The following is a 20,978-nucleotide window of genomic DNA, read 5'->3' as shown; positions in this document are numbered from 1 at the left end:
CAGCCCAGCACTCAAGGCACTGGTCCACCCCACTATCTTTATCTCTCCCATGGAGCCCCAGACTCACCATGTTCATCTTGGTGTTCACCGAAGCATGTCCACTGAACTTTTGCCTCTGCTGTGACCTCTGCCAGGAATTCCTTTTAATTCTACAAAGCCAGTTCAAGAAAGCCAGCTCAAAGGCTTCTCTGGGCAGCCTTCTCTGGTCCCCCTCAGAGCCCCTCTAGCTTCTGTCTCCCTCCTTGCCACCAGCCCCTGACCCCAAAGAGCAGGGAGCATCCGGTCAGCTCTGCCCCACCCTCCTTGATGTTTTTCCAGTGGCTGCTCTAACTTTGGAGGGACAGGGAAGAGGTGTGACAAAGCAGAGGCCACTAGCGACACCAAAACAGTGACTAATTGTACTGGCTGCCTGATGGGCATAATCCCTCTTATCCTCACTACAGCCCATTCTGCAGATGGGGAAGCTGAGGCCTGGGAGGGCCAACTTTGATGGAGGTGGAAGTTTGGAGGAAGCCTGGGGGCATGGCCCTTACTCCCAAAGGTGCAAAGTTCAGCCCCACTGTGAGAAGCTCTGTCTCAGGGTTTGAATCCACATCTTCACCCCTGCCCTGGGCCCTGAGTGGTCTGGGTGTTCCTGGGGTCAGTTTCTGTATCTGTAAAATGGGGCACCTAGGGTAAGGGGTCTCAGGATCATCGCGATGCGGCAGGTCATAGGTTTGCACATCTCCAACAATCCCTTCCATCTTTCTTTGTTTCTCTTCTTTTTTGTGTCTCTGCCTCTCTCTGTCTCTGCTCCTCCCCCAGCCTCAAACCCACACCGCCCCTTGGCCTGGCCTAGGCCCTGCTGCTGGTGAAGGCTGCTCTGTGCAAGGTCACAGGGTCCCCGTCCCCACTGTGCCAGGCCTGGAACACTGCCTCTTTGTTCTCGTGGCTCTGACTTCATGGCCTGCTGGGCGCCTGACCCTGGCCATCCTGGCTGCCCCTGAGGACCAGCTCTCAGAGGAGGGACTTCCTCCCCCTGCCCCGTCTCCCACATTGGTCAGTTTCCTCAGATGCTTTTCCTCAGGAGACATACTTACCCTGCTTCTTGTCTACCTGGGCTCTGTGAACATTTTTTTTTTTTAGGTGAAAATCACATAACACAAAATTAACCGTTTAAAAGTAGGCATTCAGTGGCATTTAGAACATTCAGTATGTGGTACAACCATCACCTCTCTCTAGTTCCAGAGCATTTCCATCACCCTCAAAAGGCAACCATAGCCCCATAAGCCGTCACTCCCCATCCCACTCCCTCAGGCCCTGGCAACCGCTAATCTACCTTCTGTCTCTATGGATTTGCCTGGTCTGGACATTTCATATACTAAGAATCATAGAACATGGGGGCTGCTGTGTCTGGCTTCTTCCACTCAGCCTGATGTTTCTGGGGTCCATCCACTCTGTAGCATGACTCAGATCTTCTCCATAGACATTTTGGGGCTTTGTTGACAGTGGGGAGAGAGGATCAGAAAATGAGACCCTCCCACCTACCCACCCACCTCTGAGAAACAGACACAGAGAAAAAACTCAGTTGGGTCCAAAGGAAGCAACAAAGTACATTCCTCAGGAGCTGGGACCCAGGGTGCCCTCGGGCTGGAGTTTGGGAAATGGGGAGGTGGACATTTTGGGAGGAACCCAGTATACAGCAAGCACTTCATAATGGTCTGTTGCGAGAGTGAACTCAGACGTTCAAAGAGCCTGGCCTCCCGTGCAGCTCCTGAGTCTCAGAAGTGGGCCATAAAAGATTGAGGCCTGGCCAACAGCACAGAGCCCCAAGCCACTCATGGGGCTCGCACTCAGTGTCCCATTTGGGTCTGGGGCCAGCAGAGCAGGACCCGCCCCCACCCCACCCAGGCCCGGAGCTCAGGGTCCCACTGGCCCCCCGGGTGGATTTGCAGCCTGGATGAGGCCACCACCACCAAGCTGACTTCCTGGGTTTCTCTTTCACTTTGACTTGCACTGGGAGGGGCGATGACGCCTAACTCTTTTTTTTTTTCTTTAATCTTTTTAGTCTTCTTTCTTGCTCAGCTTCAACGTGTTCCTGGGTGAGGACGGGGTGGCTGGGGCCTCGCCGGCAGCACAGAATCTCTGCATGGACCCAATGGGGCAACAAGTAGCCAGACTGATCCCCCTCCTTTTCCTCCTGCTCCCCAGGCAGGGTGGTGAGTCCTCTATCCTGGCACTTCAGCTCTTCTTGCTGGGGAGGGGGCTGTGTGTATGTGTGTGTGTAGGGCTGTGGACCCCAGTTCCAGGGTTGGTTCTGTATCTCTGTACCTCACTCTTGCCCTCTGTCAAATGTGAGATCTGTAATCATAGGGATGAGATTTGGGCATCTCCCCTCTGGTCTTGATTTTGTCTTTCATGGAGTGGGCTGAACCTTTGAATCTTTCCCACTTCCAGAGTTCAGTGAGAAATAGCAAAGGAAGGGATAAGGAGCAAGTGTATACATATTAGATACACACAATATAGTATTATGTATCTAGCTTATGTAATATATATGCTCTCTCTCCATCTTGTGGACTGGAATGGGAAGGGGCCCAGTCCCCTGAGGATGACTGGCTTTGGACCCTAATCCCAGCTCTGCTGTTGCATGATCTTGGGCAACTTCATTGCTTCTCTGTGCCTGTTTCCCTCTCTATAAACTGGGGATCAGCAAGGTTTCAGGGTTTTCAGAGGTCAGGTAGAGCTGGAGACCAGTGAAGGGGAGGGAGAAAGAGGATTCCAGATTGCTTTAGAGGAGCAGCCTGAGAAGTGGATAGGTGAGTGAATGAGTGGGTGGATGGATGGGTGGGTGGATGGATGAATGAAAGGATGAATGGATAGTTGAGTGGATGGGTAAATGGATGGATGGATGATGGGTGGGTGGGTGAGTGGAAAGGTGGATGGATGGATTGTTGGAAGGACTGGGTAGATGCACGCATACATGCATGAATAGAAGTGTGGATGGATGAATGGACGGGTGAGTGGGTACCTAGATGGGAAAGTGGGCTGGTGCATGGATGGTCACTGGGCAAGCGCCTCTCCCCATGCAGTGAAAGGCGAGGAATGTCATTATCTTTTCATTGTCTTTGCAGCTGAAGCTTGCAGTACCAGTGGGTGCTGTTTTCAGGATCCGCCATATCCAGATGCAGACTCAGGTCTGGGGCAGTTCCCCATCATGGGAGGGAGGCATTGTGCTGGGCTCTGACTGACCCATCCCTTGCAGCCCCTCCCGCAGCTCCCTGCCCAGTCAAATACTCAGTTCAGCCACCTGGGGTCTTGGGAGCCCCAACCTGACAGTTTGATCGCTTGTCCTCACCAAATTCAGATCTGTGTAAGCCTTGTCTCCTCCCTCAGAGGGTCACAGGACTGGTGTCTGCATCTAGGCGAGCATTTCATTTCTTTTGTTCAAGAAATATTTACCAAGTGCTTACTAGGTGCAGACACAGTTCTAGACATGAAGGAATCAGCTATGAGCTGGACTGTCCTCCTGGGGTCCCAGTCTAGTACAAGAGGTGGACAACAGGCAAACAAATGCATGTAGTGCATACAGTGGTGTGCTATGACAAAACAGAGCAGCATGTGAGGGAAGGAGCTAGTTCAGGTTGGCTAGTGGTTGAGGAGATGATACTAAAGGAGAAACAGGAATGTCAAGATCTGGGGAAAAAACAAAAAAGAAAGAATGAAAGAGAGAGAGAGAGAGCAAAAGCAAGAAAGCAAGCAAGAAAGAAAGATCTGGGGGAAGGGTGTTCCAGGCAGAGCACATGCAAAGGTCCTGAGGTAAGAGTGAGACTGGTGTGGCTGAGGACCCGTGAGAAGCCTGGTATGGCTGGAGCAGGAGGAGCAGGGAAGGAAACAGGAGACAAACGAGAAGGGCACAGGAAGGTGCTGGAAGCCACAGCATGTTTAAGCTGAGGTGACACCAGATTACATAAATGTTACAAAGATTCCTCTCCGGAGTGTGTCTGTGTGTGGGAGCCCCAAACCCAACTCTACTCTGTTCTCAAACCTCCAGGATTTTCTCCAGGCTCAGCTTCAGGCCCCAGGGACCTGACCTGCTACCGGACATTCAGCAGCGCTGGTTATGAATGCTCCTGGGAGTATGAGGGCCCCACAACTGGGGTCAGCCATTTCCTGAGGTGCTGGTAAGGATCCGGACTCTGTGGCCCTTCTCTTAGATATGTGACCTTGGCAGGGCCTTTGACCCTTGGGCTTCAGTTTCTTATGTTGGAAGGGAGAGTTGGAGATCTGTGTTGTGGGGGTCAGTGTGGATGGGCATCCATTTGGGTGGCAGTTAGGATCCCACTAGTCCTTACTTCATCCTCATCTTCTCATTTATTGGTCCATCTGTCTATTCATTCATCCATCTATCCATTTTTTCCTTCCCTCTGTGGCAGCCTCTGCTGGGAGATTCTTGGGTCCTCCAAACCCCTTATTCCCAGGCTGAGAGGGGGAGTAAAAGGGGCAGAAAAGGATGCTGGGATGTGACGCACATTGTCTCCTGTGGCCGCTGAGATGTTCTGGGGTCCATTTAGGACCTCAGACTCAGCACTAACACCCCCCTTCCCACAGCCTTAGGCCTGGGCGCTGTTGCTACTTTGCCGCAGGCTCGGCCACCAAGCTGCAGTTCTCTGACCAGGATGGCATATCTGTTCTCTATGCTGTCACGCTCTGGGTGGAATCCCGGGCCGCCAACCGGACGGAGAAGTCCCCCAAGGTTACCCTGAAGCTCTACAGCTCAGGTCAGCACCCTGTTCTCCTCCTCCCCGTGACCCCTTCCTCACCCAGAGAAGCCTCTGGTTCCCAAGCCTAGACCTGGGGGAATTCTGGGCCCCTGGCAAGGGACTTGATAATGTCAGCCATTTTCACATCCAACACTGCTGGGTAACTTGGCAGAGTCTTTCATGGTCCCCTTACTGATCCCTTACTGCTGGACATTTAGGTAACTTCAGGTTTCTCTTTGATGCCAAGACCCTGTTGGGTCTTTGAAATCTGTTTTTGTGAATCAACAGCATACACTTAGCATCTCCTTGTGTGCCATGCCCAGTCACAGGGGGACATGGGCAAGGCCAACACAGGTCACAGTCCAGGACTGGGACTAGGGTAGGTGAATGAGACACCCTCTTTGGCCACAAAATTTTCAGGGGGTGTCAAAAATCTCAGTTGTCAATATAAACAGTATCTTAATACCATATTTAAAAAATGAATATTAACGCAAAAAAACCCATGATGAACAAAATATCAGAATTTTAAACAGAGGAGCCAACCTTGTATTTGTACAACCTTATTTCACTCACCTCACCCTAATCCCAGCCCTGTCCCTACCTTCATGGAGCCCAAATTCAAGGAGGGTGATGGACAAGGCATGATCATTCTCACATGATGAGATAGTGCTGGGAGGTCAGGGAGGTCTCCAGTGCAAATTGAGCCCTGAAGGAAAAAAAAGATCCAGCAGGAATAAAGGTGGAGAGGTGTATACAGGCAGCAAGCACAGCAAGTGCAAAGGCCCTGGGGTAGAATCAGGCACCGTATGATCAGGATGCGGAAAGAATGATCAATGTCTCTCCTTAGGTCAGGCTCCTTGAAGTAGGTTTAAAAAGTTAATAAGATTTCCCTAATAGTCCTCCAGAAAAATAGAATCAGTTAATTACCCTCTTATCAGCAATTTATAAAAGTGCCTGTCTCACAACAGCCTTGCCAGAAATCAGTATTAATATTTTTTTAAGTTTTATTTTTTGGGGGAAGGAATTAGGTTTATATTTATCTATTTATTTAATGGAAATACTGGGAATTGAATCTAGGACCTTATGCATGTTAAGCATGCACTCTACCACTGAGCTATACCCTCCTGCCGAGTATCAACATTTTACTGATAGCTTTACCAGCAGGATCCTGTATATAAATCTTGACTCTTTGACTCATAGAACCCCAGGCTTAGATAGGATTTGCAGGGGTGTCCCTGATTCACATCTCAGGGTCTTGGTGGGCTACTCTGGGCCAGGAAGATTATAGGCAGATTTTCTGGAGTTTTGGGGACCAACAACTCACATGCATGGTGTCTTCCCCTTCCCAACCCCCATCTCTGCTTCCAGTTAAATACGACCCTCCCCTAGGAGACATCAAGGTGTCCAAGTCAGCAGGGCAGCTGCGCATGGAGTGGGAGACCCCAGCCCGTCAGGATGGTGCCGAGGTGCAGTTCCGGCACCGAACACCTGGCAGCCCATGGAAGTTGGTGAGTTTGCTCCCCAGATCAGGGGTGTACACAAGGCACAGAGTACTTTCACCCTCCAATCAGTTTCACTATCTCTATATCTGTCACCCCTCCCACCTGGCCTCCACTCATGTCCCAGGTCTAGCCCCTGCAGGCTCTCTGACATGCAGATCTGATTGTGACCTCCCTTGCTCACACACCCTCCCTGGCTCCCCATTACCCTCAGGAGGGCATCCTTATCCTCAAAAAATATAGTAAAATTCTCACTAAAGGAAAAAAAAAAACAACGTGTAATTGTTGGATCCTACGTTGGTTCTATTTTTAATATTTTGAGGAACTTCCGCGCTGTTTTCCATAGTGGCTACATCAATTTACATTCCCACCAACAGGGCACAGGGTTCCCCTTTCTCCACATCCTCATCAACAATGGTTATCTCTTGTTTTTTCCATGTTAGCCATTCTAGCAGGTGTGAGGTGAGAGCTTAGCATGGTTTCAATTTGCATTTTGCTGGTGATTGGAGCACCATTCATCTACCTGTCTGCATGTCTTCTCGGGACCTTCATTCATCTTCAGTTACTCTCAGGGGGAGGGTATAGCTTAGTGGTAGAGTGTGTGTGTGCTTAGCATGCTCAAGGTCCTGGGTTCAATCCCAGTACTTCCAATAAAAAAAAAAAAAAAAGGAAAAAAACGCCAACAGACTAACAGCTTCAGTTATTCTCTCTTCTTCCCGACCTAGTCCCTAAGGAGCCCCTGGTTTGGAAGAGACAGAGACTTCCGGCTTCTGAATTGTGGTGTCTCCTCCCTCCTCAGACTGGGAGCATCTTGAGGCCAGGGAGCTGCCTCAGCTCTCAGCTTTGGCCCCATCTTCCCTCCAAATGTCATACCCCTCCCCGAGCCTCAGTTTCCCCATTAGGTGAATGGGTTCAGATCAGTCAGAGGCAGGTAACATGGGACCCCCAATGGAAAGGGGCATCTCTTGATGTTTTATTTCCAGCCCCGTAAGCACACTCTGTAGTGGACTCTCTCAGCCCCTTTTACAGATAGGAAAACTGAGGCTCAAGATGTCCAGGGACCTCTCAGAGTCACACGGGGAGTGTGGGGCCAGCTGGGTCCTAAACTTGAATTTCCTGACCCCCAACACCACAGACAGATAATTTTTGTCTCTTAAAATTTTTTTTTGGAAATTATAAAATAATAATTTTTCCTCCTAAAATGATTTTTAAGAAACACCTTTTATTTTGGAATAATCTGAGATTTTCAGAAAAGTTACAAAGAAGTGTAGAGGCCTCCTGTGGAGCCTTCACCCAGCTTCCCTGAGTTTACTTCCCCGAGTTTGTCTGTCACTGGTCTATTGCTATGAACTAAACTCCAGAGTTTATTTAGATATCACCTGTCCTTCCAAGAATGTCCTCTTTCTGTTCTCAGATCCCATCCAGGGTTGCATTTAGCAAAATAATTGCTGAAAATTTCAAAAGAGGTAATATTTTCCACACCCAAATGTAAAACACATATAAATATGCTCTCATTTTAGGGTGACTGTGGACATCAGGATGACACTGGCTTCGGTGAGAACAATAGTGACAACGACAGCTGCAGCAACTTAGCATGAGTTGAGCACCACTGTGTGCTAGGTGCAGTGCTAAATTCTTTGTAGGCTTGTTGGCACCTCCCTGTAGTTCTATTGGATTATTCCCATTTCACAGGTGAGGAAACAAAAGCTTGGGGTTGAGAAGCCATTGGACAAAGGTCACATCCCAGGGGGTGGCCTTGCTGAGACTCAAATCTCAGGCAGTAGAAGTGGGTCATCCTCGAAGCCAAGAGCACAGGACCTGGTCAGTTTCTACTGTGTCCCTAGGGCCCAGCACACACTTGGCTCTCAATAGGGGCATGTACACCATTGATACTCGATAAGTTCACAGTTGGCATTCAATACGTGCATGTGCAAGTTGGTGCTCAATAAGTGCATGATGGCTACGTGATCGATGCCAAGCCCTGGGCACTCCCAGGTGTGGGACAACCCCTCAGCCTGATGTTTGATCTGCTTCTCCCCAGAGTCATGCCTCTGCCCCCTGGAGATGGACGCAGTGCAGGAATTTCAGCTGCGGAGGCGGCTGGGGCCAGGGATCCCAGGAGGTCCCTGGAGCAGCTGGAGCAGCCCCGTGTGCATCCCCCCTGGTGAGAGCACCCTGGGACATAGGCAAGGAGACAGGCATCAGAAAGACGGCAGTGATATTAGAAACAAGGCAGCAAGGGTTAGCAATAAGGTGATGGGTGTTAGAAATAAGGCTGCAGGAGAAATTAGGGAAAATCAGTGCAAGGTGGCAGGGCAGTGAGTGAGCTTCACTTTGGAAGATGTGGCAAATACGTCATCTAAAAAGAAAATGTTTCTCAGTCTTTCTCTCCTTCCAATTAGTGTGGTGGGTTTTGTTCTTTGAAAGTCGAGCAAGAGGTTGACAGGTGCAAGTGGCTGTGTCTTGAAGACCGATTTCCCCCAATAACACGGGAAGCTGGAGCCTAGGCAGCTCCAGAGTGGAGATGCGGCCCTGGGGTGGGGGTGGGGGGGGAGCGACGTGGTAACTGTCAACATTCGCACCCCCACCCTGTGAGTTGGGACTTCCTCTTCCCCACCCAAGTGCGTATCTGCTGGGAAACAACTCTAACAGTTGTTTTCAGATTTTTTTTTTAAATTGTGAAAAAACACATAACATAAAATTTACCATCTTAACCATTTTTAGCAAATTGCCTTAAGTATATTCACACTGTTATGGAATGGATCTCTATGTTTGCAGATTTTGGAAACTATTTAGTAACCCAAGGAATCCTGTGTTTCATGGGAGGAAAGGACAAGGGGCTTAGGTCCCCACCCAGAAGGTTGTGAGCAAGGGCACCATCCACAGTGTCACCGTCTTGCTATCTCATTGCAGAAACCCCTCCACAGGCTGAGGTGAGTTTCTCAGTGGAGCAGCTTCGCCCAGATGGGAGAAGGCAGGTGACCTTGCATGAGCAGGTAACGGGACCATTGCAGGGCTGTGGGGTGGCCTGAAGACAGCAAGAAGGAAATACAAGGCTGGAGTGGGAGTGCATAAAAGAAAGGAGATGAGCTATGGAGATGGTAGGGACCAGGAGGACTGTGGGTTGAAGTCTGAAGGTAATGGGGAGCTATGGAAGGTGTGTGAGCAGAGGAGGAATATGGCAGGACTCAGGTGTTCACCGGCTCTGTCTGGTGGCCACCAGTGGGGAGCAGACCATGTTAGGGCTCAGGTGGAAGCTGGAAGGAAGACTAGGAAGGGGTCAACTCTGTTGGTCTGGATGGGAGATGATTTCTTTGAAGTCCCTCAAACAGCTCATTATGTACAGTTGAATTAAGACATTATGCAGAGGAGGAAATTGAGGCACAGAGGGAAAATCTCCTGCCTGCATCAGGGGCAAAATCACCAAATATTTCAACCCCTGGCTTCACCATAATTAATTCAGCCATGTCATCAATGGGCTGTCACAATAAAGCTCTGGTGAAGCTCCTTCTCTTTTTAGGTTTCCTGTAATTTGAATTCCTTTTTCTTAGGAAAAATGTCCAGGCTTGAGTTAACTGAGTCCAAAGATGGAACCATTTCCCCCTACCAGCTTTCAGCGGCTTTTGCCAAATTATATACCCCCTCAAACCAATGAGCAGTGAACATGTCAGTTTCCCAGCTGCCTTGCCAGCAATGTGATTTATTGTTTTCTAAATTTTCTGTACGTGTCATCAACTGTGGCCCGTGGATGCGTCTGTGTTCACAGTCTGCATCCTGATGTCAGCCCATGGGGACAACGAGTGTGTTCTGGTCCCCACAAGCCATCTCTCACCCTTACAGCTGCCCCAGCTTGATCTTCCAGAAGGCTGCCTCGGGCCCGACTCTGGTGTGGAGGTGACCTACCATGTCCACCTGCACATGCTGTCCTGCCCATGTAAGGCCAAGGCTACGAGGATTCTGCGCCTGAGGAAAAAGCTCATCCTCTCGGGCGCTGCCTATGACCTGGCTGTCGTTGCCCGGAATCGCTTTGGCTTCAGCCCCAACCAGACATGGCACATTCCTGCCTACACCCACTCAGGTGCCTCTGGCTGGGGAGGGCAGCGGGAGGGCCCCTCGGAGCTGAGCATGTACTCTGAGCCTCAGCTAGACTGGGGTGAGGCAAGCAAGGCACAAAATTTTAAGGGGGTGTCTAATTTAGGAGGGTGTCAAAATCAGTCCTCAAAATGCAGTGTTATAATGCAATATTTAAGAACAAAATTCTCACTGGCAAACCACAACCCAGGCCCACCACTTGTTTTTTTAAATAAAGTTTTATGGTGACCAAGGCCAGGATCAAGGTATGGAGAGTGAGGTAAGGTCATGCAAGTATAGGGTGGATCCTATCTTCATTTAAAATCTACATTTTGCTCATTGTATGTATGTCTAGACATATATTAAATATAGGCAAATATTTATATATAATGGAAAAAAATGGCGAGCACGTGGAGAAAAGGGAACCCTCATACACTGTTGGCAGGAATATAAATTGGCGCAGCCACTATGAAAACAGTATGAAGATTCCTCCAAAAATTAAGAATTGAATGACCATATGATCCAACAATTCCATTTCTGGGTATTTATGCAAAGAAAATGAAAACGTTATTGGAGAAGATATATGCACCCCTATGTTCATTGCAACATTGTTCACAATAGCCAAGAAATGGAAACAACTTAAGTGCCCATCAGTGGATGGATGGATTAAACAAAAGAGGTTGTGAATGTTGACCATGGAATACTACTCAGCCATAAAAAAGAATGAAATTTTACCATTTGCAACCACGTGGATAGACCTTGAGGATATTATGCTAAGTAAAATAAAGTCAGATGGAGAAAGACAAATACTGTAGAATTCACTCATATGTGGAATATAAAAACCAACCAACCAACCAAACAAACAAACAAAATGGAAAAGCCAAAATGAACATGGAGATACAGAGAACAGAGTAGTGGTTACCAGAGGGGAAGGAGTAGAGGGGGTGAAACAGGTAAAGGGGATCAACTGTCAGATGGTAAATTTTTGGTGGTGAGCACACTGTGGGGTATGCTGAAGTAGAAAAATAATGTCGAGGGGAGGGTATAGCTCAGTGGTAGAATGTAGCTCAGCATGCACGAGGTCCTGGGTTCAATCCCCAGTACCTCCACCAAAAAACAAAACATATATACAATGTTGTACACATTAAACTTGTATAATGTTATAAAACCAATGTTACCTCGATTAAAAATAAATGTAAAATTTAAAAAATCAAGATTTATATGTATGTATATACACATATTTTATTGAGGTAAAATTTACATATCAAAATTAATCTTTTCAGGGTATACAATTCGGTACATTAAGTACATTCACAATGTTGCACAACCAGCACCTTTATCGCTCTGAAACATTTCCATTACCCAGAAAGGAAACCCTGTCCCCATGAGCAGTTACTCCCATCCTCTCTCCCCCAGCCCTTGGCAACCACTAATCTGTTTTCTGTCTCTGTGGATTTGCCTGTTCTGGACATTTCATTGGTCATATACTACGTGGCCTTTTGTGCCTGGCTTCTTTCACTCAGCATAATGTCTTCAAGGTTTACCTACGTTGTAGCATATGTCAGGGCTTCGCTCCTTTTTATGGCTGAGTAACATTCCATTATGTGGCTGGACCACATTTTGTGTATTGGTTTATCCACGGATGGATGTTTCAGCTGTGTCCATTGTTTGGCAACCATGATTAGTACTCAGTGCATATTTTTACGTTCATTTCAAATTTTTAAAAATATTGCATCAAGACAGTGTTTATCGGGGGGAGGGTATAGCTCAGTGGTAGAGTATACACCTAGCATGCACAAGGTCCTGAGTTCAATCCCCAGTACCTCCATTAAAATAAATAAGTAAATAAATAAACCTAATTACCTCCCCCAAAACATAAACAAATAAAATATTTTTTAAAAAACAGTGTTTATCTTTTTTTAAAGCCTTAACACTCACTTTTAAAAATCAAAGAAATATAGCTTAAATCATTTTTGTTTTTTGTTTTGTGGGGAGGTAATTAGGTTTATTTATTTACTTATTTATTTGGACCTTGTGCATGCTAAGCGTGTGCTCTGCCACTGAGCTACACCCTCTCCCATCCCTGAAACAGTGTTTATCTTGATGACTGAGTTCTTTGGCACATCCTTAAATTTCACACCTGACATAAATGCCCCACTCGCTTTACCCTAGTCCTGGCTCTGCTGAGCACCCAGCCACCCTGCGATGGCAGAATGTTAGGAGGATGCCTGTTTCACAGATGAGACAACTGAGGCTCAGAGAGATGAAGGCACTTGCCAGGGTGGCACAGTGGTGGGTCTGTCAGCTCCTGGTCTGGTTTGGGGCATGGCCTCACTGTGTGACCTTGGGCTGGTGGCTCTCTCTCTTTGAGCCTCAGTTTTGATATTATTTGGCAGATCATGGTCCCACTTCGTAGGAAAGTGGTGCATATAAGATGCTTGGCATTGGCCCAGAGCATACAGTTGGAACTCAGTAAATGATAGTTGTTGTCCCCAGAACTGGAATCTGTACCACCCCTCAGATTGCTGCAGATACCTTTGCTGTAGGGAGTGGGACAGATGAGCCCAGGAGACTAAGGGAATGTGTCCTGGGTCTCCGAGTACTGGTCAGGCCGGGAGTCCCGTCCCACACCACAGCCACCCACTGCTGGGTGAGGCGGGTGGTGGGTGGCCAGGCATCTTCCTGGCAGGGAAACCAGTCAGGCTGGGGGAGGACTCTATTCATTCATACAGCCCTTACTGTCGCCTTTGTGCCCAGCCCCCAACACGGCAGCCCCCAGTGTAGGGAGACAGAATGAGATACAGGCACTTCCCGCCCTGTGGGGTTAGAGCTTGGCGAGAGGGTGGGATAGGAGCTATAGGAGCCTTGAGTAGCTGTCCTGATGTGCCTCCCTTGTCTCCTTCCAGAACCAGGGGCTCTGAATATCAGTGATGGAGCCAATGGGACCACCATGCATTGGCCAGCCCGGGCCCAGGGCATGACGTACTGCATTGAGTGGCAGCCCCAGGGCCAGGACAAGAGCCTTGTCACCTGCACCTTGACGGCACCTCAGGACGGGGACCCTGCTGGAATGGGTACCGTAACATCGGCTGCCCTGCCTCTGCCCCTGCATCCTCCATTAGTGCTCCTGGTCAGCTCAAACCTACAAGCATCATCCATCTGGGGTGGCTGAGGCCTGGAGAGGTCTTGTCACTTGCTCAAGGTCACAGAGAGGTGGGGACAGGCCAAGACTCAGCTCCTCCCAGCTGTGCAGGTCTAGAGCCTCCTGCCAGGATCCTGGAGAGTCAGGGCTCAGCCCTGGGCAGATTGCACCCTGGTAAATAATGAGTCTCACATCTAAGGGTGTTTATTAAACATTCACCTGTGCCAGGGAAGACAGCTGGTGGCAAGATGCTGGTGGCAAATTAATAAGGCCTTTGGAGGGAATGCGGGGATGGTGCCAAATGGCCCAGGCAGCCTCTCACTCTCCCACGTCCTGCCCTGATCCTGGCTGGGGCCCCAGGAAGCCTCAGTTGTAGCCTGACCCTCAAAGAGCTCCCAGCCAGGGAGAGAGAGCTGGATACAGACACCCCCTGCACCATGGAGCAGGGGCTGGGCTGGAGAGGATTGGGATGGGCTAGAGAGGATTGGGATGGGTTGGAGAGGGCATACAGAAGGAATCCTGGAGGAGGGGACATAGGTACAAGGGCTTTGAAGCATGAGTAGGAGTGCTCTAGGAGTTCCTGGCAGATGGTATGAGTGAAGAGGGAGATAAAATCTATTTACTGGCCTGGCCCTTGTTAATCCTTCCAGCAACTCACAGTTGGAGCCAAACATCTGGGGCCATGGGGCAGAAGGTGTGTTACCGCATCACCATCTTTGCCTCTGCACACCCAGAGAAGCCCACCTCGTGGTCTACAGTCTTGTCCACCTACCACTTTGGGGGTAATGGTGAGTGGCCCAAACCTGCTGGGTGGTCTCCCCAGGGGACTTGGCAGTATCCTTAGGAGTCAGGAGGGGGGAATACCATTTAGAGGCACCTACTGCCTGTTAGCTGGCACATAGAAGTCAGCTCAGTTGACTCCTAAGACACTCCAAGAGGCATTGTGCCATTTTATAGATAAGAAAACTGAAGCTCAGAGAAGGGAAGTGACGATACCAAGAGTGGTGGAGCCGGGATTTGAATCTAGGCCTACTTGACTCTGTGGCCAAGGTTATCTGGATCTCTGGACTGTACCGGGCTGGGCAGACAGAAAGTGCTCAGCCAGTGCACTTGGAGTTGACTGTGGCAACGGTGTTACTTGCAGCCTCAGGGGCCGGGAGCCCACAGCATGTATTGGTGAAGAAACTCAGCCAGGATTCAGTGTCTGTGGGCTGGACGCCATCTCTGCTGAGCACCTGCCCTGGCGTCCTGACGGGGTACGTTGTGCGCTACCAGGATGAAGACAGCAGCCAAGTATCTGGTAGGTGAGGCAGCACAGGTCTGGCTGGGGGAAGAAGGGGTCTGGACTTGAGTTCTGCCTTGCTGTGTGACCCTGGGAGCTTCACTGTACCTCTCTGGGCCTTGGTTTGCCCACCTATAAAACAACAGAGTTGGACTCAAGGGTCTTGATTGCCCCTCGATATGGCAACTCCCATGGAGCGGGGATGACTGTCTCCATTCCACAGATGGGGAGACTGAGGCTCAGAGAGGGATTCACCTGCCCAAAGATTGAACAAGCTTGAATTTGAGCTCAGTTAGGGACCCCTTCCTGCTCCGTCAGAGGGAAACAAATGAGGATGTACAGGATAGGTCTCACCAGGGCTGGAACCTCCTGTCAATTCACACACTGGGGGCCTCATCCTCCCCACAGGATAACACAGTCTTTCCGATACAGACTGGCCCACCCACCTTCTGCAGCAACAGGGTTCATGTACCACCTTCCCTCCAGGTGCCTGGCACATGAATGCTGGGTGGGGGAAGATGCCACTCTGGCATCAGACATAGACATCCTGCCATCCGCTTGGTCACCCTATGTTGTTTAGAGGGGGTAAATTAGGCCAAGTGGGAGTCAGTCACTTATTCAGCGTGGCTCAGCTGAAATCAATTTGCCAAAAGTCAAACTGCTGAAGATGAATGTACCAAATGCTCATTCAGCCAAATTGACCAACTCCCCTGAAATTTCTTTCCTTTTTTTTCAATTGAAGTCTAGTCAGTTACAATGTTGTGTCAATTTCTGGTGTACAGCCTAATGTTTCAGTCATACATATACATACATATATTCCTTTTCATGTTATTTTTCATTATAGGTTACTACAAGATATTGAATAGAGTTCCCTGTGCTCTACAGAAGAAACTTGTTGTTTATCTATTTTATATATAGTAGTTAGTATCTGCAAATCTCAAACTCCCAATTTATCTCTTCCCACCCTCTCTCCCTGCTGTTAACCATAAGTTTGTTTTCTATGTCTGTGAGTCTGTTTCTGTTTTGTAAAAAAGTTCATTTGTGTTCCTTTTTTTTTTTTTTTAAGATTCCACAGATGAGTGATATTATGTGGTATTTTTCTTTCTCTTTCTGGCTTACTTCACTTAGAATGACGATCTCCAGGTACATCCAGATGTTGCTGCAAATGGCATTATCTTACTCTTTTTTAACCCCCAAAATTTCCTTGGAAGAATATTCCTATGGAAAATTTACAAAGAATATGTATTTCTGGGTCTAGGAACCAACCACTATCTTCTCATTTTAAGAATTTTTATGAGGTGCTTTCTATTTTAAAGTCATCCAATGTCACAAAGACTTGCTGAGGTCCTACTGTGTGCTGAGGTGCTGGGGACACAGGGGGAACAACTGAGACAAAGTTAACCCTGATCTTGACCCGAAAGATGGGAAGGAAGTGAAGGAGGAAACCATGTAGTTATCTGGGGAAAGGATGACCCAGGCAGGGGGAACAGCCAGTGTAAAGACCCTGAGGTTCAGGGACTGAGCCTGGTGCCTTTAGGGCGCTGAGGAGAAGACAGATGTGGCTGGAAAGGAGTGGGTGAGGAGTGAGTGAAGGGCGACCTGGTCAGAATTTGAGGAAAACAGCATCATTCTCTGAATAGTTTGATGAAGACTATTTTTCCATATAAGCTTGAAGTGAATGCGTACATTTAGGGAAGCGTTTTCAGCAAAACATCAGTGAGCCACCATCTCCACCCTCAGAGTGGAGTCCAGAGTCAAGGGGGTACAGGGACCCACAGCTGCTTCCCTCCCGCAGAGCTGCTGGTTAAACCCACAGAGACTCAAGTCACCCTCCAAGGCCTGCGGGCTGGTGCGGCCTACACGGCGCAGGTTCGAGCAGACACAGTGAGGTGGCAGGGCGTCTGGAGCCAGCCACAGCGCTTCAGCATCGGTGAGTGTATTTACCCAGCATGCACTGCCCCATCCCAAGTGTCTGCAAGCAGTCCCGCTTGGCCCTCCATCCCTCAGGGCCTCCCCATGCATCCCCTTCAGGAGAAAGCCCCAGCCTGACCTGCTCCTGCCCCTCAGCTGCAGCTTCCCCTCATGAACCTTCTCTCACACTCGCACGGCCTTGCCCTTGCAGTCTTCTCTGCCTGGAATGTTGTGGTCCCCTTGTCAAACTCTTACTGATCCTTCAAAACTCACCTCAAAAGCTCTCTCCTCCAGGAGGCCTTCCAGGCTTCCCCCTGGGCAGCCTCTCCCTGCCCCAACTGTGACTGCCCCTCCTACCTGGCCTGACACTTTGGGATTAGGTGGAAGTTTCTGTCTGGGCTCTGCCTCCCCCAGCCATGGGGATCCTGGGGAGAGGGAGTGAGCAGGGGGTGCTATTTATTGAGCAAATGAATGAATGAATTTCTCTCATTACAAAGGTAAGGAGGTGGGCTCTTTTGTCTTGGGGTGTGTGGCAGTGAGAGATTTGGAGACCAAATGATCCCTGTTTCTGGCACAGTCCCTGCCTTTTGTCCTTGCAGTGAAATCTGGTCCCAGGAGAACCAGTGAGTCAGACTTAGCGTGCATTGGGCTGGTCTGGGTCCAGGGGAGCAACCACCTGGGCCCAGCGTTCAGGTGCTTGGAGCTACAGTGTCCTGAGAACTTGCTGTGTGCCAGGGCTTTACCTGGAAGTCACAGGGCTGGTGGGGCCCCTGGCCTCCCACTTCACAAAGAAAGAAACTGAGGCACAGAGGGACCTGTGGTGCAGTCAGCAGTGAGTTGATGGAGGGCTCACCCCTCTCAGCTCCCTCCTCAGCTCAAGCTCTTCTGCCCCCAGAAGTCCAGGTTTCTGAGTTTCCTGACTTGTCCATCCTCCTTGCATCTTTGGGGAGCTTCGTGAGCATCCTTCTTCTGGGAGTCTTTGGGTACCTCGGCTTGAACAGGTAACTTGCAACCTCTCTCCCGAGATGCTCCATCATAGTTAAAGTAAAAATAGTGACAACTGCTCACACCAAGTAGGTTTTTATGTCTACTTTAGAGATGAGGAAACTGAGGGCCAGATACTTCGGCCCAGGGCATCCAGCAGTAGGAACAGAGCTGGGATTTGAACCCAGGTCTGTAAGACTCCCAAATTCCTGTCCCCTAATCCACATCCTCATCCCCCTTATAACCTAATGGAGATGGAAAAAAAAAAGTCAGAACAATTAAAAAATAAGAACACACAGAAGCATTGACCGGTTCTCTTCCCTCCTCAGGGTGATAAGGCACCTGTGCCCACCCCTGCCCACACCTTGTGCCAGCACCGCTGTTGAGTTCTCTGGCAGCCAGGGGAAGCAGGTAAGGGCTCCTTTTCTATTCCAGGTCCTGTTTATTGGATCCTGGACCAGGGCTCTAAAGAGTAATGGCCATGCATTAACTCATTTTATTCTGATGCACCAATATCCCATTGGTGCAAAGGACTCCAAAAACTTGTTCTATTTTATAGACAGACAAACAGAAATCCAAAGGGGAACCTCCTGTGGGTCATTTCCTAGTAGCCAAAACAGAACTCAGAGTGACCTCCACAAAAGAACCTGACTGGGGGGAAAAAAAAAATCCCACAGTGGTGGACTTCAGGCATGGCTGAATCCAGGAACTAGGATTCCATTTCTCTGTGATGCTATCCTCCCTGCAGGCTTCTCTCCCAGGCAGGCTCAGCCTTCTACCCATGGAAGCAGGGTATCCATTTTTTCCATTAACTGGAGCAAAATTCTCAGGGCCATGACTGATTGGCCCAGCTTGGGTCACATGCCCATCCCTGAGTCTATCACTAGAACCAGGGGGCTGGAGTGCTCTGATTGGCTGAGCCAGGATCAATTGCCCATTGCTAGAGCCGGTGTTGGGCTGCTGCCTTGCCCAACCACATCAACTATGAGAAGGCCAGAGGCAATTTTCCAAAAAGAAATGGGAGGCCCTTCCAATTGATCCTTGAATTGGTCTCAGGATTGTAGAGGATTTAGCCAGAAGGGACCTGGTCCTCTCCATCCTTGTGTGGATGAGGAATAGGGCCCCCCCCCCCCCAGCCTTGACCCCACCCTCTCTCTCCAGGTTTGGCAGTGGATTAGCCTGGCAGACTTTCCGGAGGAGGTGTCCCCTCAAGAGGCCCTGGTGGTGAACATGTCCTGGGACAAAGGTGAAGGGGCTGACCTGAACATACCCGAGCCTCTCAAGGAGAAGACAGAGCTGCCTCTGGGTGCCCCTGAGCTGGACCTGGACCTGGAGCTGCCCTTGGAGGACAGGAGACAAGTGCAAAGATGCCCCAAGGCTGGGGCTCTGGGGCCTGGCCAGCAGGATGGTCTGGAGGGCAGCCCTGCCCAGGTGGCTGGACTCTCACTGCTCCTGAGAGACCTAAGGCAGACCCCCAGGTTTGGTTCCCAAGGAGAAACAGAGAGGAGGTCTTACAGAGAGGAAGACTGATGATCGCAATCACGACGGCTGGTTATTAAGTGCTTATTACGTAGTCAGCCTGTTCCATCCAGACACTTGAGTGATGCTCTGAATTCCCATAACCTCCTGGAGGTACATGGCTGTCCTATTTACCTATTTCTCTGAGCCTCAGTGAGGCTCACAGAGGGCAAGTGGCTCGCCTGTGGCCACATAGCATGGGTAGGAGTCAAACCCAGATGGAGTGACTTGGACCCCATCCCCACTCCCTGGACTCTGGGGCCACTGCCCCCGACGAACACTCAATCCAGCCCCTGTTGCCACATGTCCTGTGGTGGGAACCCTAGAAACCGTCATGAAATGAAATGGTAACTGCTATCCCATGCCAGAGCCTGACATCTCTGGGGCAAGACGCTGTCATTGGCCTCTTGAGGTGGGATAGACTGGGGGGCCCAAAGGGGCTCAGGCTGATTCCAGGGTTTTGGGCTGGGCATCCTGTCCCAGAAGCATTGGATGGGGAATCTGGGTGCAGAGTTCCCTGCTACACTGCAGGTTCTCCAGACTTAGAGGATCTAGGTGTGGGGAAAAGAATGAGGCTTTAAGCATTCTGAGAGAGGCGATGGCTCCTCTCTGGCCTCAGTTTCCTCCCCTGTAAAATTGGGATGATAATAATGTTGACCTCACAGAGCTGCTGAGGGTGGAAGTGTGTCTAAAGGTTAATAAATAGTGTCTTTCCCCTGACTGAAGCCTGAATGGCCTGCTCAAAATTCCCCATTAGGAGCCTGAGAATTCATTCATTCATTGCACACACATTTATTAAGCTCTCTCTCTGGGTGCCCCCAAAACATCCAATCTGTGGGAGACAGAACTACATGATCACTCGGAACTCTGCAAAGTTAGGACTGGGAGGCAGGGCTGGGGGAGTGGACATAGCTCCGACTGGGACTGGGGTTGAATCCCCTCACAGCAGGAGACTTGGTTGTCTCCCTAGCCCCGCCCCTCCGCCCAGGGCTCAGGCAAGGACCTGGGGTTCTTCCCTCGTCCTAACACCCAAAGCCCCGCAGCAGAATCCGTGCCCCTCATACACCATACACACCCTGAATCCGCCTGCCTCCGGTACCCTCCCCGCCAGACCACCCCTTGTTCGGATTCCCTGCCATGGCCACCAGGTGGCAGCAGCGGCGCGTGTCTACCTGGCCCAGTCCGCCCAGCCCCCTCCCGCCTGCCGCGGAGTTTGAAAAACAGACTTTTCCGGTTTTAAATGCCGGCGAGGGTGCGCGGTGGAGATTAAAACCTAGAACCACTCAATTGTGCGGCAAAAAGTGATGAGGCCTCTGGGTGAGGGAGGTGTGGTTGGTAGAGCCGGGAAGCTAGAGGTTCAGGCCCCTCCCCTTTGGGGGCCTCAGTTTTCCCACCTATGTGTCTAGATCGGGAAAGAAGACTTGGCCCCCAGAGCTCCTGCTTCCGTGGCTGCTCACTGTTCTGCGCATGCTCCCTCCCTTGGATTTGCCACCTCTCAGCTCTTGCTCAAGCCTTGCCCTCCACCAGATAAGCCCTCCCTTAAGGATCAGGCCTCCTCATTCCTTAGGCCTGGGCTCCAGCCCGAAGGGGAGGCCTGGACAGTGGCAGGGCCAAATGGATAGAAAGAAGAGGATGCTGGGTCAGTGATCTCATGAGAAAGATCACAGTGACCTGACCCCAGGGGCTCAGAGCTACCCACCTCCAGTCCAGAATCCCACGCACACATGCACAATGGAGCCTCTAAGGAGCTAAATGGCCCCGTGCTGGCCGTTAAGAGTCTTGGGTCCACCAGCAGCACAGGACCCAGTTAGTGGCCCTTCGAGTTGGCAAAT

At 50.0% G+C, this 20,978-nt stretch overlaps 1 protein-coding gene across 4 annotated transcripts; it reads left to right on the top strand.

The window, feature by feature from the left end:
- Positions 1–2,067: 2,067 nt before the first annotated feature.
- On the top strand, positions 2,068–19,866 carry IL12RB1 (interleukin 12 receptor subunit beta 1). 4 transcript variants are annotated; one of them, XM_064480006.1, is made up of 16 exons: positions 2,068–2,198; positions 3,111–3,173; positions 4,031–4,160; positions 4,588–4,757; positions 6,108–6,247; positions 7,759–7,792; positions 8,280–8,402; positions 9,152–9,234; positions 10,079–10,316; positions 13,216–13,383; positions 14,102–14,239; positions 14,596–14,751; positions 16,550–16,663; positions 17,540–17,645; positions 17,958–18,039; positions 18,790–19,866. In XM_064480006.1, exons 1-16 carry the CDS (start codon positions 2,129–2,131, stop codon positions 19,156–19,158), a joined length of 2,184 nt encoding a protein of 727 aa, XP_064336076.1. In that variant the 5' UTR covers positions 2,068–2,128; the 3' UTR covers positions 19,159–19,866. The 4 variants fall into 4 exon arrangements, 3 of the variants coding, with proteins under 3 accessions (XP_064336076.1, XP_031293504.1, XP_064336077.1); XM_031437644.2 differs by having other exon boundaries at positions 16,529–16,663; XR_010378091.1 differs by lacking the exon at positions 17,540–17,645 and having other exon boundaries at positions 16,529–16,663; positions 18,790–18,845.
- The last annotated feature ends 1,112 nt before the right edge of the window (positions 19,867–20,978 follow it).

The sequence above is a fragment of the Camelus dromedarius genome, chromosome 27, assembly GCF_036321535.1.
Source record: "Camelus dromedarius isolate mCamDro1 chromosome 27, mCamDro1.pat, whole genome shotgun sequence".
Taxonomy (NCBI): domain Eukaryota; kingdom Metazoa; phylum Chordata; class Mammalia; order Artiodactyla; family Camelidae; genus Camelus; species Camelus dromedarius.
The sequence above is the reverse complement of the archived record's forward strand: the minus strand, read 5'-3'. Positions and strand labels throughout refer to the sequence as shown.